General features: G+C 39.7%; 1 protein-coding gene across 11 annotated transcripts in view; it reads left to right on the top strand.

The window, feature by feature from the left end:
- The window catches only part of Cdk19 (cyclin dependent kinase 19), a 175,572-nt gene that overhangs the window by 119,660 nt on the left and 29,191 nt on the right, over positions 1-26,721 (top strand). For 8 of the 11 annotated variants that reach the window (XM_063253903.1, XM_003466444.5, XM_005002223.4 and 5 more), the window contains 7 exons: positions 8,787-8,844; positions 16,938-17,069; positions 21,578-21,721; positions 21,918-21,987; positions 25,240-25,312; positions 25,621-25,718; positions 26,326-26,404. In XM_063253903.1, the coding sequence (XP_063109973.1) occupies positions 8,787-8,844; positions 16,938-17,069; positions 21,578-21,721; positions 21,918-21,987; positions 25,240-25,312; positions 25,621-25,718; positions 26,326-26,404 (654 nt within the window). The remainder of the gene's footprint in view (positions 1-8,786; positions 8,845-16,937; positions 17,070-21,577; positions 21,722-21,917; positions 21,988-25,239; positions 25,313-25,620; positions 25,719-26,325; positions 26,405-26,721) is intronic. The other 3 variants (XM_063253907.1, XM_063253906.1, XM_063253905.1) reach the window with 1 other exon arrangement.

Raw genomic sequence — 26,721 nt, forward strand, 5'->3', positions numbered from 1 at the left:
TCTATGGTAACCAAAGAGTGCAAACCCAGCAGTATCACTTTCTTTCACAGCTGGCATTTTGTGTTCACAGTAAGCAGAGGAATTTTAGTAGAGCGTAGTATATGATAATTGGGATGTAACTAGGTCAGAACAATTTTGGTATCTTCATCCTTTGTTTTGTTTGTGCATTATCAGGGGTGTGTGTGTGTGTGTGTATTACAGGTTTTTTTTCTTAATGTATATACTTTCACCAAAGTTAATGACCACTGAAGTTAGTCTTTTGCAAATGAAGGGTAATATCTATCAGTATAGTTCACTGTGGGGTCTTGGGGACTGGATGGTGTTACTCTGGGTCTTGCCCTTTACCTCTGTACACTCTTGATCATGTCCCGGAAGAAGAATGAAGTTATTGACTTAAATGTCTTGGAAAGCTAAACATGTGTTAATGATGAGTGGTACTTTATTTTGTTGGTTTTGCTGTTTAGGAGCAACAAGTTACCTTGTGACCTTAACATTTATGTACTTGCTCTAAAGGGGACAGGTAATCGCAGTTAAGGGAGATACACTTAAAAATGATTCCCCTGTGCAGATCTAGGTCTTAACTTGACCACCAGAGCCCTTCACTGTCAATGTGGCCCAGGCTGAATTTCTTTCCCAGACTGCACAAAAGAACTCAGTGACCATCGTTCCCTGGCCCATGCTGCTGCTCTGCCTTCACTCAGCTTCTTCATGGAAACCTCATGCTAGAGCTTCTGTGACTTCAAGGTTGATGCCTCGAGACTTCAGTGCTTCTCAGGCCCTCTCCTCTCTTTATCTTCATTTTGTTGTGGGGCTCATATTCTGTGTTTAAACAGAGGCTGCAAGAGCATCTAACCAAGTGATGCCAGCCCACTTCCTGTATTTCTCTTATACAACAGTTCATAGTCTATTTTCATTTCCTATTTAAGGCAGTTTTTGCTTCCATCACATATTTTATTGTTTTATTCCATCTTTAAGCTTATACTTTAGGGTTTACAATAATATAACAAATGACATGTAAGATAATTCATTTGAAAATTTTACAGAACTTTAAAAATAATGTCTCCTGTAGGTCCTACTCTAAGCCCTTCACAGTTTGCTCTATACTCTGCCTTTACCTTCTTTCCACTACTCTGAGCCTCATTTACTGAGTCTGTCTTCCATAAATATGTAGTGAGTATTTTTATTGAGTCATGAATGACCTTCTAATTGTCCATTCCAATTGCATCTTTTTGACTTTTCATTCTATTACAACTAATAACTACTTTCACCCTCTAGAACTCTGCTATGTAGGCCTGTTGCTGTTTTTCGTAGTTACTTTTCTGGCCTTGCCTGAGACCAAGTGGCTGACACCCAAGGCTAAAAGGGGAAAGATTTGTTTAACTCACAGTTTATAGAGGTTTCAGTCCACAATCAACTGGTTCTACAGCAGGGTGGCATGCCAGCAAAGAAACAGTTTGTGATGGGCAGAAGATCTCAAAGCAACAAGGGACAACTATAGCTCTTTCTATCCCTTATATTTTATCCAGGCTACTTACAGTGGAATGCATTTATACCCTTAATCTTGGTGCTCTTGATTCTAGCGGTGCACCATGAATCAACCCGAACATCACATACTGTAGACACAGCCACCTCTGAAAAAACCCCACTGATGACTGCATGAGGCACATCTGGAGAGACATCTAGACACAGGCCATCACATTGTTACTGGGGTTTAAACTTGGGCCTCACACATACGAGGCAAGCACCCTCAGAGACCTACTACATTTCAAGCCCTTTTCAAAACCTGATTTTGAGATAGGGTCTTGCGAAGTTGCCAGTCTAGCCTCCAACTAGTGATCCTTCTGCATCAGCCTCTTCAGCAGCTGGGACTATAGGCATATACTGCTTTACTTGGTGCTGTGTTGGTTTTCTTACTTTTGGTGTTCCTTCATCGGCTGTTTCGTTGACTTTTTTCCCTCTACTCTCCCTTTCTTCTCCTTAGCATTATTTATGCTTAATTATACCATTCTATTATTATAAATAATAGTGAAATTACAAAATCAAACATTATAGAAACATTTAATGTAATAGAAAATGGTAGTCCCTCCAAATTCTGCCATCAGATCGGACAGGAGAAACACCCCCCTACACACACACACACACACACACACACACACACTATGTAATTATTTAAAAGTTATGGGTAAGAGGGAAAGATAAATATGACAAGATGGGGATAGGTAATTCTAGTCATGTAAAGCCTAAAGTCACACTGTGATTGATACCCCAAACACCGCTTTCGCCATACTGCTCTGGGGATTCTATGACCTTCTCTTCTTTCTCGTTGACTCCAGTCCCCTTTCTCCACGTAGCCATCCGCTAGCTAGCCAAGATTTTCTCCGACTGCTTCAAATACCATGACCTTGGTCTTGCCCATCTGCAAACCTTGTGGTAGCCCCCACCAATTCTCAGAGCACAGGCTCACACGGTTAGGAACCTACCAGGCTCTGGTTACTGAGATGACTTGTGCTTAAAGCAGAACCATTTGAATAGCAAGCAAGCCCTTCTCTGGGGTTTCTTTTTCTGGTCTTCATCATTGTATCATTGTATCATTCCGTCCTTCCTGACCCCCAGTTCTTAGCCTGTCTCTCCTTCACCAGACACTTTTTTTTTCTTTTGGAGACAGGGTCTCACTGTGCAGTTCAGGCTGGCCTAGAGCTCACTTTGTAGCCCAGGCTGGTCTTGAACTCAAATAATCCTTCTGCCCCAGTGCTAGGATCAGAGGTGCACCACCATGCCCAACAAAGTTACTTTTTCCCAGTTTCATCACCTTCTGAGGTAGTTTATGTGTGTGTGTTGGGGGGGCGGGGGTTGTGGTTGGTTTGTTGGTTTGGTTGGCACTGTGGGGATCAAATGCAAGACTTTGCACTTGACAGGCAGGCGCTTACACCACCTGTGGTGCAGTTTTCCCTCAGGTCTTGTAACCTCCTCTGTTTCTGCCTGACTTCTCTTTACACTTGATTGTCTCACTTTCCATCTTACCCTGATTGTTACTTTCTCCAGAGAGAATTTTCTCTAAAGAATCAAAAATAATGCTTAAATAATGTTTAAGATACTACCTGCTGGGCCACTGAAAACAATGGCCTATCCTTTATTCTTCAGTGACCATTCCTTTATTATTTATCTTTAGATTTTGTTTTGTTTTTTGCCCTATGTGGTTCAGGCTGACCTTGAACTCACTTTGTAGCTCAGGCTGGACTCAAACTTGAGTGATTCTTCTACCTCAGCCTCCCAAGAACTGGGATTATAATGTCTTCTTAATATATACATATAAAAAACAGTGTTTGGGGGGGAAAGTGTAAAAGGTTAGTAGTTGCGTGCTTCTGTTTGTTTCCTCCCATCCAGCTCTTTTTGCCTTCTACCAAGGGGTGACAAATACCCTAGCTTTTGAATCAGTTAGTCTCTTACTTAAAAATAAGCTCATTTTAGCTAGATATGGTGGCTCACACCTGTAATCCCAGCTTTTGTGAGTTCAAGGTAGGAGGTAGCCTGGGCTACAATAGCAAGTGTGAGGCCAGCCTGGACCACATAGTGCCAAAATAGTATATTTAGTTTTGCTTGATTTTAGACCATATGAAAATGATATCTTTTTTGTATACAGTCTTCTAAAATTTGCTTATTTTTTTTTTTCATTCAACATCTGCTTCCCAGATCTGAACATATTTTACATTTATTTGCAGTTCAGTGATTGCTGGGCATGGTGGTGTGCATCTGTAATCCCAGCATTTGAGAGGCTGAGGCAGGAGGATCTCTGTGAGTTTGAGGCCAGCCTGCCTTGCAAGCAGGCGGTCGTGAGTTCGAGCCCCGGTACCGATAAAAATGAAAAAGACAAAAAAAAAAAAAAAAAAAAAAGGAGGGAGTTTGAGGCCAGCCTGAGCTACATAGTGAGTTCAAGGCCAGTCTGTACAATGCAGTGAGACCCTGCCTCAAAAAACAAAACAAAACAATTCAGTGATTCGTCACTGCTGTTTTAAAACTTGTTGTGTTATCGGGTAGCTTGCTTCTCAAAAGTGGCTCACCAGCTTCACGTTACCCGGTTAGGGTTTGCTTGTCTCTCCTTCCAGAGTTGGATTCCTTTCAAAGAATTAAACGAAGTGAGCCAAAAGTAGTGGCAGTTTGTTAGAGAAGGGAAGAGTGGGAGAGAAATAAGTGTGGATTCTTTATTTAGGTGTTTCTTCCGCAACCCACCCTTTCCATGGTCTTTCCTGGCTTTCAACTTGCAGTTATCTTCCTGCCCCATCCACCGAGTGCTTGGGATGACAGATATTTGCCACCACAGCTGGCAGGACTCCTAATGTCATTTGAAATAAGTTTGCATGGTGTGTTTCACGCAAATTATGTACAGCCTTTAATATACTTACTACTTCGCATTGTGTAGGTTTTGTTGCTACAGAAGTATTGGCTTTGAAGAATTGTATTTCGGGGCTGGGGATTTAGCTCAGCGGCATAAGCGCCTGCCTTGCAAGCAGGCAGTTGTGAGTTCAATCCCTGGTACCGATAAAAAACGAAAAAGACCAAAAAAAATTTTTTTAATTTCACTCGTCATGGCAGCACATGCCTGTAAGCCCAGGCATGGGAGACTGAAGCAGGATTGCAGATTCCAGGCCAACCTGGGCAATTTAGTGAGACCTAAAATTAAAAAAATTTTTTTTAAAGATCGAGGCCTTGGATTTGATTGCAGAGGGAAGGAAGGAGAGAGGAAAGGAAGTTCGAACCCAGATTGGGCAATTTAGTGGCTTAGCAACACTGTCTCAAAATAAAAAATGAGAAAGAGATGGGGATGTACCTCCAGGCATCGGCCCTGGGTTCAGGCCCTAGTGTGTCTGTCTCTGGGTGGGCGCTGGGGTACTTTCAGTGTTTCCTTCTTAGCTTCTGGTATGTTCTGTTTATTAGTTTTTTTTTTTTTCCCCCATTCTGACTTGCTGAGAATGTTTATTGTGAATGGATATTAAATTTTACCTGGCTTTTCAACAACTACCAAAATGATCGCATCATGTTTTTGTTTTTTTTAATCTAGAATGGATTTTTCTCATGTTAGGCCATCTTGGTGTAGGAATACCAAGATGGATTTATTTTATTTTATTTTACTTTGAGATAGTGTTTCACTCTGCAACACAGGCTGGCCTTGAATTCTCTAGGTACTCTGGGAAGACCTCGAACTCAGAGCAATCCTCCTGCTTGAGCATACTAGAATTACAGGCATGCACCACCACACCTGGCATTTTACTAACATTTTGTTTAGTATTTTGTATCTATACTTAGAGTGAGTCTGGTCGGAAATTTTTCTTTTTCATGTTTTATCTGTTTTTGCTGTGTATATTAAACTAGCCTCTTAGAATTGTATTTGGGGCATTATCTGTATTTTTACTCTGAAAATATTCTTTTTGAAAAATTTGGAGAACTTGCCTTAAAAACTATCTGGGATTGGTATTTTCTCAGCAGTAAGATTTTTAAATATAGTTTCACCTTATTTAGCATTTCTCAGTTCATCAGGTTTTCTAATTAATTTTGAATCAGTTTATATTGCATGTTCTTGACATTAATACATATAAAGTTTATACTTTTTTCAAATAAAGTTCTCCATTCTTTATTTTTCTGTCCTGCACTGGACCTGTAGTTGTACTTCTTTTTCGTATTCATAACACGGTTTTATTTGTACCTTTTCTTGTCTTGATCCAGTTGTCCCTAAAGGTTCCATGAAACCTCTCTGCTGCGTAAATTTCTGCCCTTATGTTTATCTTTTTGTTTGTTTTTTTGGGTCTTTTTGTTCATTTGTTTTCTTTGGCATTTGCTTAACTTTAGCATGTAATTCGTTATTTCTGTTGTTTTCTTTTTTCTTAACATAAACATCTAAGGCTATAAATTTCCTTTATAAATATTATGTCACAGGTTTTGAAAGTACTGTAAGGTTTCAGTTATAACTTTTTTGTTTGCGGGGGGGGATTTGTTTTGTTTTTCTTTTTATCTTTGAGTGTCTTAAAAATATTTCAGAAATTCCAAATAGATGAAGTTTTACTTTTTTACTTTTATAATTGACTTTTAACTTAATCATGTTGTGGTCAGAGAACATAATCTGTGAACAACTTCCTTGATTTTTCTTTTTCTTTTTTTTTTTTGATACCAGGAATTGAACTCATGACCATCCCTTGAAATTTCTTGAGACCTATTAGTACAAGATTAACTTTTGTAAATAGGCCATGCATGCCTGAGAAAAATGTGTATTCTGTACTTAATGGGTAAAAAATTGTGTGTATATTCACTTGTTCATCCTTGTTAATTGTATTTTTTAGATAGTGTACATTTTTACTAATCTTTTGTCTTTTTGTGGTATCAGTAATTGAGAAAAGTATGTTATTGGTCTTTTTCTATCCTGGGGTTGTATCTGGTTAGGCTTTCTATGCATACAAAGAATATGACAAGTCAGAATTATTGTCTTTTTCTGATAAATTGAAGCTTGTATCATTATATAGTGACCTTTTGTGATCCTAATAATGCCTTTGTTTTCAAACTAAGCATAAACCTTTGTTTTATGTCTCACATTTCTGCAGTTGATGTGTTTTCCTTTAGCAGTTTGCCTAACTTGTAGTTTTTATGGTCCTTTTGTTCAGGTGGCTTTACATGTCAGTAACATGTAAAAGAATTTTCTTTTTAAACTAGTATGGAAAGAATTGCCTTTTTGCTAGAAAACTCATTGTTCACCTTCAAGGTTTTCCTGCAGAGTTTGATTTGTTCCTACTTACAGTGTCTAGTTTCGGCCCCCTTGAAGGTCTTGGAGCTTACGGAGGAAGCAGTGAGCTTCCCCACCTTGCCTGGTGGCCCAGGATTTAGTGTTCGCGCTGACTTGTGAGAGTGCCATCAGCTCTGTAGCCCATTCGGTCTTTCCTTACCACTTTATCCACAAGCATACTGTATTTCGAGAAGGAGTGAAGGTTGTTGTGGGTGCCCTTGACCCCTGTGATGTCAGGTTTTGGGGTTTTTTTTTGTCTTTTTCCTTTTTATCGGTACCGGGGATCGAACTCATGACTGCCTGCTTGCAAGGCAGGCGCTTATGCGCTGAGCTAAATCCTCAGCCCCGTGATGTCAGTTTGAACAAATGTTTTAGGGAGTATATAGTCATTCTTTACAGTTAATGTTTCTTAGGGTACCTTTTCTTTTTGGTACTGGGGATTGAACCCATGTCCTTCACACTGAGCTGCATATCCTAGCTACCCTTTTGCCCTCATCAAAGACAGGGTCTTGCTAGGTTGCCCAGGCTGGGCTCAAATTTATGATCTTTCTGCCTCAGCCTCCTAGAGTGCTAGAACTACAGATTGTCCCATCATGCCCCAACTCTAGTGAAATCTTGATCATTCTTTTTTCTTAATCCTTTTGACTACACCCAGTTATACTCTCGTGAATTTTCTCCTCCAAAATGTTTCTCAGCTCTCTGTCTTCCTCTCCATTTCCCTGTCACTTCATGCCCAGTGCCCTTACCTCCCTATCCTGTAAGGGTCAGATCATTTCATCTGGCGTTTCTGACTCTCCAGAATCTGGGTTCATCCTACCACCCCAACAGGAGCTTTCTCTTTGCTGTTTAGTCAGACGGTCCCCTGCACATTCCTGCTCTGAGGCTTCCCCTCCTGCCACGTCTCTGCTCTGCTCCGTAGTTTTCAGTACCTGGCTCATAGACTCTGGCCCCACTCTCACCTCCTGAACCCTCCCTTAATGATGAAATGACTAGTTTATTAACCACTTCCTCCTTCGAACTATGTCTTAGTGTTGTGTTTGTTGAAATGTTTTTAAAAATCCGCAGATTGGAAAGGATCTTTAAAGTGATCTAGTTTAATCTCTGAAAACTTCAGGCCTCTATTATTTCATACATAGCACTGGCTTCTAAGGTTGTATAAAGCTTATATAAAATATAGTGAGCAGTCAGAGAATAGGGGCTTGGTTTGCTATGCTTTTGTTTTTCCTCGTAATACTGAGTCTGAGCCTACCCTAGAAAATAGTGAAAAATACATTCAATGAATAAATGAATCCTATATATGAAAAACATGCAGGTTTTTCTTCAAAGGGTTTATAATGGAGTAACTTGTCTCTCCCTACCCTTACTCCATGCATCACAGTTTCTGGTTCTGTTTCAAATACCTGCAGGAGAGGATGTCTGTAAAGATGGCAGATACCTTGGAGTCCCCTTGTCTTTACATAGCTCTGTATTAGCCTTGGTGTTTATTTTTCTGCTTCTTGAAATTGTTTGAATTTTTTCACTTTTGCATGTACAGTGGTTGACATGAATTACAATGGACTTTGTTGAATGTTGAGCATTATTTCCAGTAGTAGTTTAGAAATATTTAGCAAAGTCTCTTTCATTTGCTTAACAGCAATTATGTTGTGGATTAAAAATTCATATAAAAAATTACAACCACATAAACTTTGTTGTGGGCACTAAGTATATACTTTGTACAGATTTAACAATGACTATTTTTTCTGTGTGGCGAATAGAAAATAATACCTTTACTATGTAATTATTTGTGTGACATGCATAATTTTGGAAATAAGGTATGTATCTATGGCAAGGATGATTATATAAAGTTAGTGCTAAGTTCTAGAATGTTAAGTGCTTTATGTAGAGAAAGTACACAATATTTGATTTTAAGTTTAGTTTTGATGAAAATACAGAAATGAAATTTGCATATATAAGTGTTTCCATTTTAGAGCATGTCAAAAGAATAAGCATAGTAATTTGAATGCTCTATTTTTATTTCTAGAAACCAGCAAATATCCTAGTAATGGGAGAAGGTCCTGAGAGAGGGAGAGTCAAAATTGGTAGGTAATTATTCCTAAATTAATTGATTAAGAAACTAAAGTGACTGCAGAGGTGTGGTTACCCTTTTTAGTATCCTTATTTAAGTAGTTAATTTTAAAATTACATTCTCATAATTTTTTGGAAGAGTTGTTGGAAAAAGTAGGTAGATAGTGTATAAAGCCTGTAGCCCTTTTCCCAAAATTAGATTCTATAGTTCTAAGTTAAGGCATCTTGGAATTGACAAACTCCACAAAATCATTCACTGCTATGCAGTAGCCCAGGCATGTGTGTACATCACAGCCATCCTAAGTACAATTCCCTAAGTCTTACTGTTTATCTTAGTGTTACCAAATCTTCTCTCCCTGTACACATCCTCCTAACCCTGACTGGCAGTTCACAGGGACCCTTAGAGGTTCCACCCACTTGGCTACCCCACCCAGCATGTCCTGTGCCAGGTACTAATGTAGTCTTTCTAAATGAGTATGTGTGCTTAGTCTCTTTCCTGCCTATCTTTGCTTAAGATGCCACAGGAATCTTTTATCTATATTGATATTTGCTCCACCCTGGAGGTAAAACCAGTGTTGTGTGGGTGTGGGTGTGTGTAACATATTCAGAGAGAAAATGAGCTCAGTAATGCTTTACTCTAACTTCTTTTAGTAGAAATTGCACAGAGTGAACTGGACATGGTGTTGCTCACCTATAAACTCACTACTCAGGAGCCTGAAGCAGGAGAATTCCAAGTTCAAGGCCAGCATGTAGTACATAGTGATACTCTGTCTCAAAAAAGAGATGGAAGAAGTTACATTTATAATTATCAGTGCTTTGTTAGAATAAATTAAAAATAAATTTTGTTTCATCGGCCTACTTTCTGCACTTTTAAAATACTCTATCATAGAGGTGATTTGCAAACTTGACCTACTGTAAATTCATGTTTTCCTAATTCAACTGAACCTGCCCTGCTGCTTGGCTTTCTGCTTTCTCAGTTACTTCCTTGGCCTAATTTCTGAAGAAGCTGTACTAAAACTACTTCCCCTTCATTACATCTCTACTCTGAGTTTGCTCAGATTGAGCTTCATTCAAAAAATGTGATGTCCAGCTGAGCATGGCAGCACATGCTTGCGATCCCAGCACTCAGGAGGCTGAGGCAAGAGGATTGCTGTGAGTTGGAAGCCAGCCTGAGCTACATAGCAAGATCCTGTCCCCAAAACGAAAATAAACAAAATGTGATGTTAGTAAGCACCCTGTGGCGGCTTTCTTTCTCTTCCTTCCCCTCCTTTCTCTACCACGCCTCACTTGTTCCTGTTTTTATTTTATATGCACATTCTTTTTCTTACAAGTATTTATTGAGTAGCTACTTTTTCCAGGTGCAAGTGAAAAAAAGGTATATTCTCTCCCTTTGAGAGACAGTGAAATGTAAACAGTGTTGTAGATGCTTTCATAGTGCTGTGTTTTGTATAACCACTCTTAAAGGTAGGTACTCGATGAGGAAAGCTGGATTTTTAGAGATAAGGTTGTAGTTTACTCAGCTTTTCAGAGCTAGGATTGGATTCCTGGTCCTCAGAGTCCCGACAAACAAGGCCACCGTGGCGATATCGGAGAGAGCCACAGACCTTCCCTCTGTCAACACAGCTCTGCTTTGGAAAGAGCCCCGGAGAATGACCCTTCCTTACTCGCACCCGGGCGGACCTCGAAATGTCCTCCCGCCCTACTGAAATTCGCTCCTCACAGCACTCTCATTTTTTCCCATCTCAAGTTTCTCCTTTTTCTTTAAACATTCACATTTCTCTTTCCAATGTAAATAAATCTCACCCATCTTGATGTTTCAGCATCTGTTTCTTCCTCTTGTTCTGTACTTCTGGACTACCCCTGATGCTCATCCTTTGGTCCTAGTTACATCTTGCATCCAGTTCCATCTCAGAAAACAACTGTGAGCTCGATCTTACCAAATCTAGTAGACTAGCTTGATCTCCTGTCATCTTATGACACTGCATAATTGTATTTTTCTCCTGCAGCTTTTGTTGTCATATCTGCATTTTAATCATTACTGCCGCTTACTCTATTATCTTGTTGTTTCAAAGCACTATCCACTGAGTTAGGACACAACTTCCTTTACTTTATTAGGCAGTTGATGAATTATGGCCTCAAAATTTTGGATTCTAAAATCTAGATCATCTAGTTTCTCACTCCAGCTGGATTTTTTTTTTTTTGTTTTGTTTTGTTTTGTTTTGTACTATGAATTGAACTCAGGACCTTGCACTTGACAGGCGGGCTCTGTGCCACTGAGCTGTATCCTTGGCCCTCCAGCTGGATTCTTTACACATCATCCTAGCAAATTAATCTCCTTTGTTCCAAGTCAGATTCATTATCATCTTACATTCTTTTTTTTTTTTTTTTTCCTTTTTGGCTGTCTTAGTCACTTTATGTTCGTCGCTGAGACAAAATACCTGAAGCCCAAAGTTGGGAAAGGAAAGGTTTATTTCTTACAGTTTTTGGAGGTTTCAGTCCACACTCAGTTGTCTCCAAGAAAGACAGGCATGGGTGAGCTGCAGTTCATGGCGGCCGCCAGCAGCAAACTCAAACCAGCAAAGAGAAAAACGCACCTTCTTCCTGCCATTACATCACATCCTGGCTCCACCCCTATGTAGGTGGAGCACTGACACCATCAATCCAAGCACTATACAATGAACCATCACATATGAACAATGCAAACTCATGAGGCCTGGGGGACACAAACGTAAACCATGACATTCCACCCCTGGCCCCCAGGACTCATGTACATCCTTTATACAAAAGACATTTAGTCCACTTCCAAGAGTTGGCAAAGTCCTAACAGCTTCAACATTGCTGAAAAGTCCAAGTCCCAAGTCTCCTCCAAGATCTATGGCAAACTCTTAACTGTAAGCCCCTGTACAAAAGAAACAAGGTTAAACATTTCTGAAATGCAAAGGCACAAGATAACATTACCATTCCAAAAGTTAAAAACAGGAGAATAGAAAGCATTCGAAATAAAGCAATTCCAACATCCAGCAGGGCAAACATTAAGTCCTAGAGTTCTACACTCAGCATCTGAAGCAATCTGGTTGCAAGTTCCAAAAGCCTTGGGTGATTCCACCCCCAGGGCACTTCTGGTGATTTCAACTCCCGCAGCTTTTCTCTTAAGTCTTCTCTGCTCGCTTTTTGCAGCTTCCCTTGGGTCACCCACATTTCTGGCTTTTCCAAACTTCTGGAGTCTCCACTGTACCTTCGGCTTCACACTTACATCTTCACAAATTGCCCTCTCAGGGGCACACTGCTTGGCCAGCCAGGCCCTTTGCAATCGAGGTGGAAGCTGTCTTACCCTCAGAATTCGTGCATTTTCCTTGCACCTAAAATCAGCACCTTGTGGATGCCGCCAAGGTTTGCTGCTAGCTGAAGCAGCCAGGCTTTTCTCTCTCTTGGCTGTAGGGGTCAGTTGCCTGGATCACAGGGCTCTGTTTACCTGATTGTGATGAAAAGCTTCTCTATGTTGCCGCCATTCTGGAACTTCACGTGGCCTCTGTCGCCATTCTGGAGCTTGGCACTCTGTAGATTTTTCCTCTGAGCAAAATTTTTCATCTTTGTTGTGAGCCTGCACAGGGTGGGGACTTGCTTCCTGGGATGCCCCGGGGCCATCTTTCTTATCTCTCTGTTTCTCCTCAGGAATCAAAATCTCAACTCTGTCTTTACAATCCACACCCTTCCTGGAATCTTCCTTCGGGCCAAACTCACAGCATTGTACATTATCCTGCTGGGCTCTTCCCAAAACATAAAGCTGGCTGAAAGCCACCAACAATAGCCATGCCACAGCCTCAACATTTGGTTGCTTTTTAATTTCTTTTTCAAGATTAATCAGTCTATTGCCCTTTGTCTCAGTCTCAGGCAAAGTCTCTGGGCAGGAGCAAAATGCAGACAAACTTTCTGCTAAGCCATAACACATATTGTGGAGTCCAACGACCAATGCAGTCCTTCCCAGCAGAAACCTCCCAAGCCTGGTCTTTGCCATCAGGCTTTCCATCAGCTTTCTGGTCTCCTGAGCTCTGACCAGAATCTCCTCTACAGAACAGCCTAAGCTGCTCCAGCTCTATGCATCCAGGCGACATGTCCAAAGCTTTCCAAACTCCGCCCACAAGCCATTTCCAAAGCCTCTTGAAAAACATGGTCAGGTATAGTCACAGCAAACGACCCCACTCCTCAGTACCAAATTCTGTTTTAGTTACTTTTTACTCGTTGCTGAGACAAAATACCTGAAGCCCAAAGTTGGGAAAGGAAAGGTTTATTTTTTACAGTTTTTGGAGGTTTCAGTCCACACTCAGTTGGCTCCAAGACAGGCGGGCATGGCTGGACCGCCGTTCATGGCAGCTGCAAATGGCAAGCTCGAACCAGCGAAGAGAAAGACACACCTTCTTCCTGCCATTACATTACATCCTGGCTCTACCCCCTATGTGGGTGGAGCACTGACACCATTAATCCAAGCACTATACAATGAACCATCACATATGAACAATGCAAACTCATGAGGCCTGGAGGACACAAACATAAACCATGACATTGGCTTTTTCTTTTTTTTTTTATCGGTACCAGGAATCGAACTCACGACTGCCTGCTTGCAAGGCAGGCGCTTATGCTGCTGAGCTAAATCCCCAGCCCCTTATGTTCTTTCTTGTTAGTAGCACTTATTACCTTAATCCCAGTCACCCCAATCTAAATTCTTCTGTTTTTACTACTTCTCAACACAAAATTCTGTATCTGGTCAGGCCACTTGTTACCTTATTGTTAGGAATTTTAGGATTGTAATTCCATCCAAGATTAGGGGCATAGCCAGAGTTAAAAATAAGCAATAATTAATAATCATAATTAACAAAAGTCTATGAGCCATCAAATCATTGATTAAATTGCTGATAAATTTTGTTCTAATGGCACATGTTAAGTTTTGGTTACTATTTTTCAGAGAGCGAGGATTAAGCTAGGTCTCCACATTTCCTAGGTGAGAGCTCTACCACTGAGTGACCTCCTTAGCCCAGAATTACTGGTATTTTTAAATGATGTGAGGGCCAGGTATGATGGCACACAGCTGTAACCCCACACTCGAGAGGCTGAGGCCAGGGTGTCTGGCCAGCCTGAACTATACAGTGAGATTCTGTGTCCAAAAAAAAAAAAAAAGTGTAGAGTGTTTGTCTACTTTGTTCAAAGCACTGGATTCATTTGATCCCCAGCACCACAGAATTAGTAAATGAAAGTCAGTGGTGCTGATGCCTATGCTTTGTGCTTTAGTGCAGTCCTCCTTTGGCTAAGGAGACCTACAAACTCGGACGGAAACACATGGTGCCCTTTTTTGTATCTGAATCTGTCCTTCCTCAGCAGACCAAAGCCTTTCCAGGGCTTCCCTAAAACACGTACTTTCTCCCTTTCTCTCTGTTTCTCTCTGTCTCTCTCCATTTAAAAATAATATTCCCACAGGGTCCATCTCATGTTCCACTTTTCATGTAGTCTACTTCCACAAATGTTTGTGAAACATTGTTCTAGATAATGCCTTAGAAAACACAAATCTCCCTGCACCTCCCGCCCCACGCACATTTAGTAGGAAACTAGCAGATCTCGTAGTCTCATGGTGTTTATCCCTGTGTTATGCTGAGTCTACTCGGTCTAGTTTGTTAAGCTCCTTGGGTGGTAGGCCCTGTGTGTTACCACTTTTCTTTCATTCCATACTGTCAAACTAGCACCCGATCAGAATTCCATACCCCTGTTTAATTGAACAATTCAAGCCATATCTAATTTTAGAGAACCAACTACTATAGTAATATTTAGGCTATTACCTTTTGTCTAAATTAGTAGTTATTTCAGAAGTGATTTGAATCTCCTTTAAAGTTCATACAACGGGCATGAATTGTTTTTAAGAGTAGTATTTTTTTCTGGCCTAGATTCCATTTGACAGTGAATAATAGATGTGGCTTAAAAGAAAGAAGTTAGAGAGTAAGAGGGGAAATTACCCACTGTAGCAGCTTTGAAATTCTTTCTGCCAGGTGTAATGGTTCATGCCTTTACTTGCAGCCTACAGGAGACTGAGGCAGGCAAATGTTAAGTTCATGCCCAGTGGTCTATCTAGCAAGCTCAAGGCCAGACTGGATTATGCAGTAAAATTCTCAGAAAAATAAAAGGGTTGGGGGAGTAAAAGAATTGAGATTGCTATGCGCATGTACCAAGGCCCCCAATGAATGTAATCATTATATTCCACAAACGTGTACTAATAAAAATAAATAGAATTACTTCCCAGTATGCTTGACAGGCAGGGGGAAAATGCCCCCGATGGATGAAACAGCATTCTGTCATACTTTGCTATCAATAAGAATCAACATCTGATTGTTTAATCTGATTAATCATAACATATACAATTGTGTTCATATATTTAATGGCATACTTCATCAACAATAAGTACCTATTAAATATACAAGACAGTGCTTTGAATATTGTGTAATATTTTAGAATAACAAGTGTCATATTGGTAAAATCATGGAATATTTTTGTTTGCTTTAGGGAACTTCACTTAAAAAAGAACAGGTATCAGCCCAGACTTCCATGGATAGCTCTGTTTTTTAAGACCTGGATAACCCAAAGCACTCTCAGAAAGTCTTCTCAAGTTATTTAAATGCTAAAGAAACAAAGTTACAATGAATTAAAATCATAATGCATGATGATCATACCATATTCGCTTTAAATCACATGATACTATAATCATCTAATCAATCATTAGTTGAAGAGTAATACTCCATAGTCTTAAGGTGGAAGCCTTTTATAGTTCTTTGGGACCTATTATATATATTCACTATGTACTGTGTAATACTTTTCAAAATGTAGAGGCTTATTATTGTGACTTTGCCTTTGTGCTTACAGTTATGATAGGTATAATTTATTGGATGTCAGATCAGTGATTAAGAGGTTAAGACTGAACGCCGACATAATATCATAGTACTATGATTCTTGTTGAGTGCTGATTGAACATCCCTGTAAGCATGGGCAAATCATTTAACTGCTTTAGACCCCAGGCGCTTCATCTCATAAATGAGGAACAAAATGAAAAAGTATGTTTTTGTAAAGATTAAATGAAGTGATTTATGATGTATATGAAAGGCATTTGTAAACTGTAGAGTGCTTTATAATTGTTTATGAAATATTAAGAAAATTGCTTTGTATGCCTTAGTGTAGTTTAAACATTATTCTTACTGGTTTTATATACCCCAGTGATTAAATCAGTTTTCTTTGATTTAGGCCTTTATTAAATACTAAATTAAAAAACTTATTTCTTATATGTCCTATGCATATTCTTGGAAATACGTGTGATGTTAGTTACTTTTCAGTAATGACTCTCTGGGTGGCATGGTGGAGTTCCAGTCTGTGGCCTTTGTTGTTTACTATGATGTAAATGCACTAACTGTAGCCAATTCCGGGTTACCAGTATGCTCTCAGCAAGTGCAGGTCAGTGAAGTGTGTGAGTCTGCTCTGGTGAGTTTGTAGGAGCTGGCATCAGCACGTGCCGTGATGAGATGCAATAACTTCTTAGGTGTGCATGGTACACAGAAGCCATGTTAATCATAGGAGGTTTTTAAAACTAATTTTTCATTTTAAAACATTGAAAATATTATAACTGTCTCTGAAAGAAAGGAATTGTTGGGAATGGTGGTACATGCCTGTAATGCCATGACTTAGGTGGCTGAGGCAGGAGGATCATAGTTTAGGCTAGCCTGAACTGCATAGTGAGACCTGGTCTTTAAAAAAATGAAAGAAAGAAAGGAATCTGAAGTCAGAGCTGTATTCTAAACCTGATTGAACCTGGTACCATCTCTGAACCCTGAGCAAGTCGTACCTTTGAGACCTGAGTGCCCTTCTCAGTAAAACAGGCACAATAGTAGACTCTACCACGGGAGGCACGGACGGAGGTAAAGGAAGTGATACATATAGAGTGCCTACAAGAAAGGTGTAGCTGATTTTTTTTTTCTTAAAGGAAAAATACTCCTTTTATAAGGTGTTAGTGGCTATTTTTATTATTTCATGATTCTAATAGTATATCAGTCTGAGTTTTATAATTTTTTTTATTTTTTAGCTGACATGGGTTTTGCCAGATTATTCAATTCTCCTCTAAAGCCACTAGCGGATTTGGATCCTGTAGTTGTGACATTTTGGTATCGGGCTCCAGAACTTTTGCTTGGTGCAAGGCATTATACCAAGGCCATTGGTAAGTTAGTCTGAAATGATTTACTGTCTTGGCATCAAGCTTTTATAAAAACCAAACTGCATAATAAAATCAGTCAGTAAAAACTACTTTATATCTGTTTGTAAATTTCCTGTTGTATTTTATGTTCTAGATTTTATATTCTGCTAAATTTGGATTTTTAATTCTATAGAAGAATGTGATTCCTTTAAAAGAAGAAAGCATTTTCTTTCAGATAGAGACATCTGATCCTGTCGGGTTGCTGTGGAAACAATAACATGTAAATTTTATAACAATATACTGATCAGAACTAGAGATAGGTTGAGAAATGTTTTCTTCAGAAAAAGAAAAACAGAAAATCAGAGATCGTGAATCCTCTGTTGAAGAGAGCTTCTATTTGGGGAAACTTAGTCACCTCCTTTCCTAGGCAAGAAGTGTGACTCATCTTTATCTCTTGCCATTAGTGTTATCAGAATGGTAATTCCTCTATAAAGTAGGAAATAATCTTTGTAGATTAGCTGTGCTCAGCTGCTTACTATTTTACCAAGGAGGGCAGCTAGGGTAAGAAAACCTGTTGTAAGCCGGGTGTGGTGGGGTGCGCCTATAACCCTGCGCTTAGGAGGCTGAGGCAAGAGGGCCTTTACATCTTAAGAGTGTGAGACCATCCTGGGCAGAACAAGACACTTTCCAAAAGCAGAAAGAAAAATTGTTACAAACACGTTTTCTAGGCTTTAATACCTGCCTTACAATAGAGCTTCAGAGATTTTTGCTCCCTGGTCACTGCAGGCTCCTCAGAGGACCCAGCTGGGATTGCAGGCATGCCGCCACCATGCCCAGCTCTACCTTTGTTTTTACTCCCTTCAAAGAAGTCTCCAGGTTTGGTGATGGCTCTCTTCTGCTGACTTCTCAATTCACAGCTGGGTCCTTTCCTCCCCTTCTCTCCCCTTCCCTTCCCTCTTTTTCCTCTCCTTCCCTCCCCTCTTCTCAGTCTCACTAAGTTCCTGGGCTGGACTTGAAACGTCCAGTCTTCCTGCTTCAGCCCCCCAAAATACTGGGATTACAACATGCACTACCATGCCTGGCTTGGATCTTTTTTCTTTTTAATTAGTAGAAAAGTCTCTGAGTAGTCTCAGAACTCTGGGAAACCAGTTTATGTTGGACAGAAGAAGAAAAAGGAGACTGACACCAACCCCTTACTCAGGCCGACAGACCACGTGTAAGCAGCAGGCCTGCGGCTGCCCGGCCACACCCTCAGTGGAGCGCAGGGGCAGCTGTCTGCGGAAGGTGAAGCCAGAGCTGCGGGAAGCAGGGGCAGCAGAGTGAGGAGCTGCAATTGTGCTCCGGGCTCTGCATTCCGCGTGGCTCTTACGCCAGGGCGATGTTGGTGAAAGTCTTTTAGAATACGTTTGCCTTTGTTATTTTGGTTTCTTTTTTCCAACTGTTGGGAACAGTCTCATCTGTCTTAGTCAATTTCAAAAGGCACCAGAGAATAGGAAGAGCTAGGAAAATAAGCCAGGAAAGGGCTTGTGTTAGTTGGAAATAACAGGTGGTGCCTTACAGCCAGCTGCGTGGTGGGTAACCGTGGGCACAGGGTGGGGAAAGATGCAGAACTGATAGAAATCTGTATCCCTCAGACCCTCAGCTATAGATTTCCATTAAGAAAGCGCACATTCAGCCAAAACCTTCTGGCAAACTTAAGTGATTCTCCACCAAAGTCAGTCTCATTCTCAGATTCTTACACAGCAAGTCCATGGTAAGACCTTTTTTTAATAAACATGTGCCTATAGGCAGTAGTGTTGTCCCACTATATGACCCACAGTTTAAGAGGGACAGTTTTATGACACTTTTTTAATTAACATCTCTACAGATAAAATAAATGTGGATTTGGAAGTAAAACTGGGTGTGAACTGCAAACAAGTACATTTTCCATTTCCTCAGAGTTAAGTAGAACTGAAATTGTTTTAACCAGCTTGCAGCTTACTTGCTCAGTAAATGAGGCTTACCACTTAAAGATAAAAATATAATCACTAATTTCTAATTTTAGTCAAGTTCCAATTACCCAATCTCAACAGAACCTAGGAGAAAAGGAAAAGAAAAGGAGTGATCTCCATCTCAGTATCCTTGGGTTTGAAATACAGTCATAGCAATCATACATAAGTACCCATATACTCAGTCACTCTGTTTATAGCTGATCCATGTCAGAAATGAGTTATTTCTGTTCAGCACAAAGGAAAGAGAACTTGCTGATTCAATATTACTGAGTAACATTTAATGAGAGAGGGCGGTAGCAGCCATGGCAGCCGCAGTGGTGGTGGTGGTGTTGTGGATGTAGATGTATCAGGAGACCAAATCACTGACTGAGGAAAGAGACCTCAAGAGAAGGTGGTATAAATGTTATAAGAGCTGGGTGACCGTTTATAATTCAAAGCTAGTATAAGGCAGGAAACAGAATGTAATTCTGCTTACTACTCTGAGGTTCCTTATCTTAGCAATGCATATGGAAACCTAGATCCTGACGCCTGTCCTTTGAATAGAGAACAAGCCAGGAATTGGCGTGACCAGCAACACACAGTGACAGTCCCACGAGTCTGTACAGTAAAGGCCACAAGGAGCAGAGCCATGGGACTATCAGGGGCCAGTGTGCAGCAGTAGGATGTGGATGCAGGAAGAGGAGAAGTAGGTGCTGCAGATACCACTGCTTCACTCTGCAGTGATGGGTGTTGGTGGTGATAATGGCTCTGCTGGGTCAGTAAACAAGAGAACATTGTATTTCATAGCCTTTTGTGATAATAGGTAATGGTGTAATTAAAGATGGTTGTGAAGGGGCGTGTTCCCACTGTCCAGAGGGCCAACCTAACATGGAAGGAAATCATCTCTGACTAGGGTCAGACGAGAGAGGCATGACTATTTTTTTTCCAATTTGGAAATTCATTTACAAAACAGTACATTGACAGCTTTCTTATCTAATGGATATAATTAAGCTCTTCTGGTTTAGTTTGTCTACAGAACGTGATTCTCATATTTGATAGGCTCTTAAATGCTGTACTTCTCTGTGTACTATCATATCCCTAACATTATTATTTTTCTCCTTTTAAAAAATACTTACTAAAAAGCATTTTTTAATGGGCAAATGTGAAAATACATCTCACAAAAGTTAATTCTCTTATACATTTGGGAAAGCATTGTGAACACATTATAGTCCTAGAATATAAAGTGCATTATTTTAGTATATAAAACCAGTAGAATAATCTATAACTAGTAACTTAAATAATTAATAAAACCATTTTTTGCAATGTTGGGAATCAGATCCAGGGCCTTGATCACACAAAGCAAGCGCTCTATCACTAAGAACACATTCTTAGCCCCTAATAAAACTCACCCCCCCCCACCCAATAAAACTTTGAAAGATATCTCTCTTTGTCCCAGGGGGTGAAAGCAGGGTGGTGCATCATCTAAGCAAATATAGTTTGATCAAATCTATCTACTGGTGTTACTCTATGCTTGCATATACTTGAATTATTTATCAGCTTTTAGACCTTTGAGTTGGTTGCAAAACCTGAGATTGTCAGTTTTTCTTTTTACTGTCTTTCTAGACTCAAAACTATCACCTTTCTCACTGTGCATTTGATCACGTTAAAGGAATTATAGCATCGTGTCTGATGCTGGTATTGCTTCATTCTTTAGAGCTGAATAGTATTCCCTCTACCAGATTATCAGTCAAATATTTCAGTGATCCCCACCCCCCTTTGGTACTGGGGTCAAACTTACAACCTCGCACTTGCTAGGCAGGCACTTATTCCACTGAGTAAATCCCCAGCCCTAGTGGTTAAATTATTAATACTAATTAGAAAGATTTTTTTGCTAAATCTATGGAAGTCATTTTTTAGATGATAGATACTGGGAAGTAGAAAGAAAATATTCAAATGGGAAGGGGAACAAGGGAAGGATGGTCGAAGGGAAGAGAGGGAATGCGGACTTTAAAAAATAGAAGAATGGAGAGGGGAAGGAGGATTGAAGGGAAAGGAATGGGGAAAAGGCATTAAGATATTTTGTGCAGACATAAATTTTCTATGATGATTGTGATCATTATGTATCTCAAAAGTGTACCAATAAAATTAATTTTTAAAAAAGGAAAAAAGTCATTTTTGAACTGGGTGGGTGTGTTACAGACCTATAATCTCAGCACTTGGGAGGCTGAGGCAGAGGAGAGGCCAGAGTTCAAGGCCCGACTGGACTATATAGTGAGATTCTCTCAAAACACAACAAGCAACAGGAAAAAAAAGAGAAAAGAATCCATTTCTTGTCATGTTACTTTTTCCTAAATTTATCTACGTTAGGAAATTTACATATAAATGTTTTCATTTGGCTTTCAATTTCATGATGATAGTTATTTCATGTCCCATATACTGTGTATGTTTTCTCAATACATTTATTATACTTTGTATATTGTTTTACTGAAGTGTTCTTTTATTTATATTGGAATTACTCAGAAATTATAACTAAGGAAATGTAATAACATTTCTGCTCCATAGATATCTGGGCAATTGGTTGCATATTTGCGGAGTTGTTGACTTCAGAACCTATCTTTCACTGTCGTCAGGAAGATATAAAAACAAGCAACCCCTTTCACCACGATCAGCTGGATCGGATATTTAGTGTCATGGGGTTTCCTGCAGGTAATTCTTTTTCCTCTTCAAAATTCTATTTTCAGTTACATATCAGAATCATTCCTTTTCAAAGTTATATTTATTTAAAGTATGTATATGTCTACTTTTAAATTAAAAATTAGATTTTAAAGTTTAGCATGTTATTTTTCTGTAACAATATTAAATTTGTGGGGTTTTTGTTTTTGTTTTTTATTTTTTTGGTAAGATAAAGACTGGGAAGATATTAGAAAGATGCCAGAATACCCTACACTTCAAAAAGACTTTAGAAGAACGACGTAAGTAATGCCCTAATTCCTTGGTCTTGTGGTGGCAAATCTATGGCATACATCCCATGATGGGCTGTTAGTGTCATTGGAGGCTCTGGAAGGCTCGCATCATTTTTTTAGCCCCTTTGTGCCGCTATTTTAAAAATATCTTAGACTGGGAAATTTATAGCAAACAGAAATGTGTTTTCTCACAGTTGCAGGAAGGCCCAGACCAAGGTGCTGCAGGTTCGGCATCTGGGCGGGCGCCCTCTGCTTCCAGAGGGGAGCCCCATTGCTGTGCCTCCTGTGCCGTGTGCCAGGCGCGGGGGAAGGCTGTGCGGAGCCTCTGTAATGAGCCGCTAATGGCATACCTGAGGACAGAACCCTCCACTACCCAAATGGCCTCCTGCGGGCACCAGCTGCTAACATTGGTGCACCAAACCATAGCATGAATTACAGATCATAACCTCAGTGAGAAAATTTAAACTGAATGTTTAAAAAACAAGCTGTAGTTTATTATTTAAATCAGAAACTTCAAAGCTGGGTGTGGTTGCACATGCCAGTAATCCCAGTACTCAGGAGGCTGAGGCAGTAGGATCAGCATGAGTTTGAGACCAACCTGGGCTATATAGTGAATCCAGGCCAGCCTGAACTACATAGTGAGTCTATGGCTTTAAAACAAGATCATGGCTTTGAAACAGAAAGAAGGAAAGAAAGAGAGAGAGAGAGAGAAAGAGAGAAAGAGAAGGAAGGAAGGAAAGAGACACAGAGACAGACAGACAGGGAAACTTCTGTTTTATTGTATTAGTTATGCCCATGATTGGAGGATTATATTCCAGATGCAGTTAACATACATGCTTAATTTAGGCTGTAATAGTTAAAAACTTCTAGGAATTTCAGGGTCAGTAGACAGTTTAAATGTATGTTCCGTTTTAGTGTGATAAAGATCTCATTCAGTATCATAATTTTGGAGTTGTCATCTGAGTAATGAAAAACCGAGGGATGGCAGAAATAACACAAGACTCACGATCTGAGTAAAACAAATTCATAGAGACATGTGTATTAAGTAGAAGAAAAGAAGAGTAGAAGTGACAGAGAGGGGAAAAGAGAGAAAGCAGACAGTGGAGAGGAGTTATTAATGTGCATGCTGAGACAGGGCGTGGTGCCACATAGCTGCAGTCCCATTCCTTGGGAAGCTGAGGCAGAGTTGGCAGTGATTTGTAGGCCAGTTTGGGATTACATAGTGAGTTCAAGGCCAGTCTGAACTGTGTAGGGACACTTTGTCTCTTTAAAAAAAAAAAAATACCTTAACAAAATCTATACATATGGTTGTGGGGGGGTATATATTTATATTTATATTTATAAAAATCCAGGTACAGTGGTGCATACCCCTAATTCCAGCTACTCTAAAGGCTGAGGTAGGAGAAGGCCACAAATTCTAGGCCAGATTAGTGAGACCTCATTTCAAAATATTGAAAAGGGCTGTAGGTGTAGTTCAGGGGTAGTGCATCTGCCTAGCACGTACAAGGCTCTGAGATCAATCTCCAGTACTGAAAAAAAGCAAAAAATAAAAGCCCAACCAACCAAACAAAAGTTTCAACTGCATATATAGACATATGTGTTGGGAAGAGTGCAATAAAATGGACACATGTATTTTTCTGGTGAGAATGAGGACTTCTCAAACTTGTATATGTTTATAGATCATTTGGAGACCCTGTTAAAAATGTGGATCCTAGCCAGATGTGATGACACATGCCTGTTAATCTCAGCACTGAGGATACTGAGTTTGAGGGAATCCTGAAGTACATACTGAGTTCCTGTCTCAAAAAAAAAAAAAGTAGATTCTGAGCCAGTAATGACAATATATACATGTAGTCCCAGCTGCTTAGGATGCTGAGACAAGAGAATCACCGGAGTGCGAGGCTGTCTTGGACAACAGGAGACCTCATCTCAAAAAACAAGAAACAAAACTAGTGGAGGGGCCGGGGATTTAGCTCTGTGGCATACGCGCCTTCCTGGCAAGGAAGGTTGTGAGTTCGATCCCTGGTACTAAAAAAAAAAAAAAAAAAAAAAAAACACTGATTCTCATCTGCTATGAAGTATTTCCTCCTTGTCATGTGCATCATACTTACCTACAAAGACTTCTATTTGATAGCTGTCATCAGACAACTTATATACCAGTAGGAGATATGTAGCCACTCACAATAATACCTTTAAGGAGCATTGGACCAGGAAAGTATTTATGAAACAGGATTAAATGAAAAAAACATGACAATTTTTGTATATGATTTCAATTTTTATAAAAACAAAGCCAAAGCAATTCCTCTATTTGAATAATATGCATGATGGCATACAAAAAAGCCAAAGGGAAGTTAATGAAAACTTTATAGTGTTTTTTTAATCACTAAGTGACTTGATGATGAGTGATTTTAATTTTCTTCTTCATACTTTTCTGTGTTCTCTGATTTTTTTTACCATGAACATGTTACCTATTTTTAGTTTTTCAATTTGAAATATTTTGTATGTAGAAATATATGATGAAAATAATATATGTAGTATATTTAGAATATCCCTCCACCAATTTTTTTACCAGCGAAGTAGAATATTATTCGATTACTGAAATAGCCTGTTTTAAAACTCTGTAAGAGGACAGAATGTGGATGCTCTGAATTTGTTTTTATCGTATCTTTACTTTACATAATGTATCTCTCAGGATTACTGTTCGGTGTCATCATCTCTGACTTTAGAATTGACACTTTCTGTCTGGTTTTCCCTGCAGCTGGTTTCCCCACGCTTGGCTTTACGCACTCATTTTCAGGGTGATATGCTTTCTCTCCATCCTGTGGATGTGTAATCATGTACCAGTTTTTTTCATTTGGTAGATACTGGATTGTTTATAGCTTTTTACTATTACAAAAATGCTGCTAGAAATATTGTTACCCATGTGTGCTAATACAGATGTGCAAAAGTATGTATCTACAGGATTCCTAACTGATAGGATATAGTAATTTTCAACACTAATGGTTGATTTTGCAAAATGACTTAAAATGCAGCCTTTCAGATGTGGTGTGTTACAATTCTTGTTTCCTCACACGTTTGCCAATATTGGATAATGTGTTTCTTTATTTTTATCAGAAAAGCCAATGGCTTGAAATTCTTGTTTCCTCACACATTTGCCAATATTGGGTAATGTGTCTTTTTTATCAGAAAAGCCAATGGCTTGTAAGGAAACTAGTCTAGGAGCTTTTAATTAAAAATATAAATTATGTGCTGTCCTTGCAGATATGCCAACAGTAGCCTCATCAAGTACATGGAGAAACACAAGGTCAAGCCTGACAGCAAAGTGTTCCTTTTGGTAGGTGCTTCTCCATTGTCCCAGCTATTCCCCCTTTGAAATGAAAGAAATTCGTGAATGCTGAAATGTCATTTAAGTACTTCTCTTGAGGTGTCAACCTTGATTCTGGTCTTAGGTTTTTAAGTGATTTATCAGCAGAAAAAGGATTTTAAAGGGGCTGTAATGCTGCTGATTTTTGCCATGTTTGTGTAAATTGTATACATTGCATAGCATAAGATACCCTTGATATTAATCCTGCCAGACTAAGTTTTAAAAGGTCAAGACACTGACTTGTAAACACAGTTTCATGTGGTATCAATTTTTTCTAGCTTCAGAAACTCCTTACTATGGATCCAACCAAAAGAATTACCTCAGAGCAGGCTCTGCAGGACCCCTACTTTCAGGAGGACCCCTTGCCGACATTAGAGTATGTATCCCCTTCCTCCTCAGACAGTGGCTGGAAGCAAGGGAAATGCGTTACTCTCTTCATGAAACTGATACAGAGAAAGGGCCCGTGCCTTCCAGCAGGCCAGGCGACAGAGACATGTGAATAAAAATAGGCGTCGTAGACAGCTTTACAGATGAAAACTAAAGCTGCTTTGGTTTTCTCTCTGACAGAGGAGAACAGGTAGATGAGAGGTTACCAGACCAGCAGGGAATGTCTGCAGAATGTGTGCACAGCTCACTCAGATACTGACTTTGTGCTTGTATTTGTGAAAGGTGCATTTCTTTTCTTGAGGGAAAATTTTTTTCCTTGTTGACGCAAACACGGATTCAGTTATTTTTGGTGCAAATGAAATTAAAGTGGAGAAGATTCTCTTGTGTGTGTCAGTAGGAGTCATGATTTGAAATTCAAAGTGGCAATGAACTGTTCTTAATGCTTATATTTAGTTATTTTGGGAGGCATCAAGCAAACACTAGCACAGATGAAGAGTAAGAAATAAGTGAAGACAGAAAAAGTAGAATTTTAAAGTAACAGAGTAATGATGTCAGAGTCTATAGGTCATGGCGTGTTTCTGTGTAATGCTTTTTAGTGTGTTTGCTGGCTGCCAGATCCCGTACCCTAAGCGAGAATTCCTTAATGAAGATGAGCCTGAAGAGAAAGGTGACAAGGTAAGAAATGCGCTGTGCGCCTGAACTGGCAGAGAATACTGTAGGCAGAAAGATAACAGGAGGGGTGACTCTTACACACTGATCCGCCCTGAATGATGTGGAACTCTTCTGTTCCCCGAGTCCTGAGTCCTACTCCTTTATGCATCTTTACTGTTGGGTCATGCAAGCTGGATTTTTACTGGCTGTATCAGCCCCCTTCCCATACTGCTCTACTTTTCCAAAATTATGATTCAAAAACTTCCTACAGCTGTTTTAATGAGTGCAGAGCTATTTCCTTCCTGTGTCCTTCAGTGGGATGTCTGGGCTAGTTCAGAGGG

This window comes from Cavia porcellus, unplaced genomic scaffold (genome assembly GCF_034190915.1).
Source record: "Cavia porcellus strain 051 isolate PalLab524CR breed Dunkin Hartley unplaced genomic scaffold, mCavPor4.1 scaffold_7, whole genome shotgun sequence".
In the NCBI taxonomy this organism is placed as follows: Eukaryota; Metazoa; Chordata; class Mammalia; order Rodentia; family Caviidae; genus Cavia; species Cavia porcellus.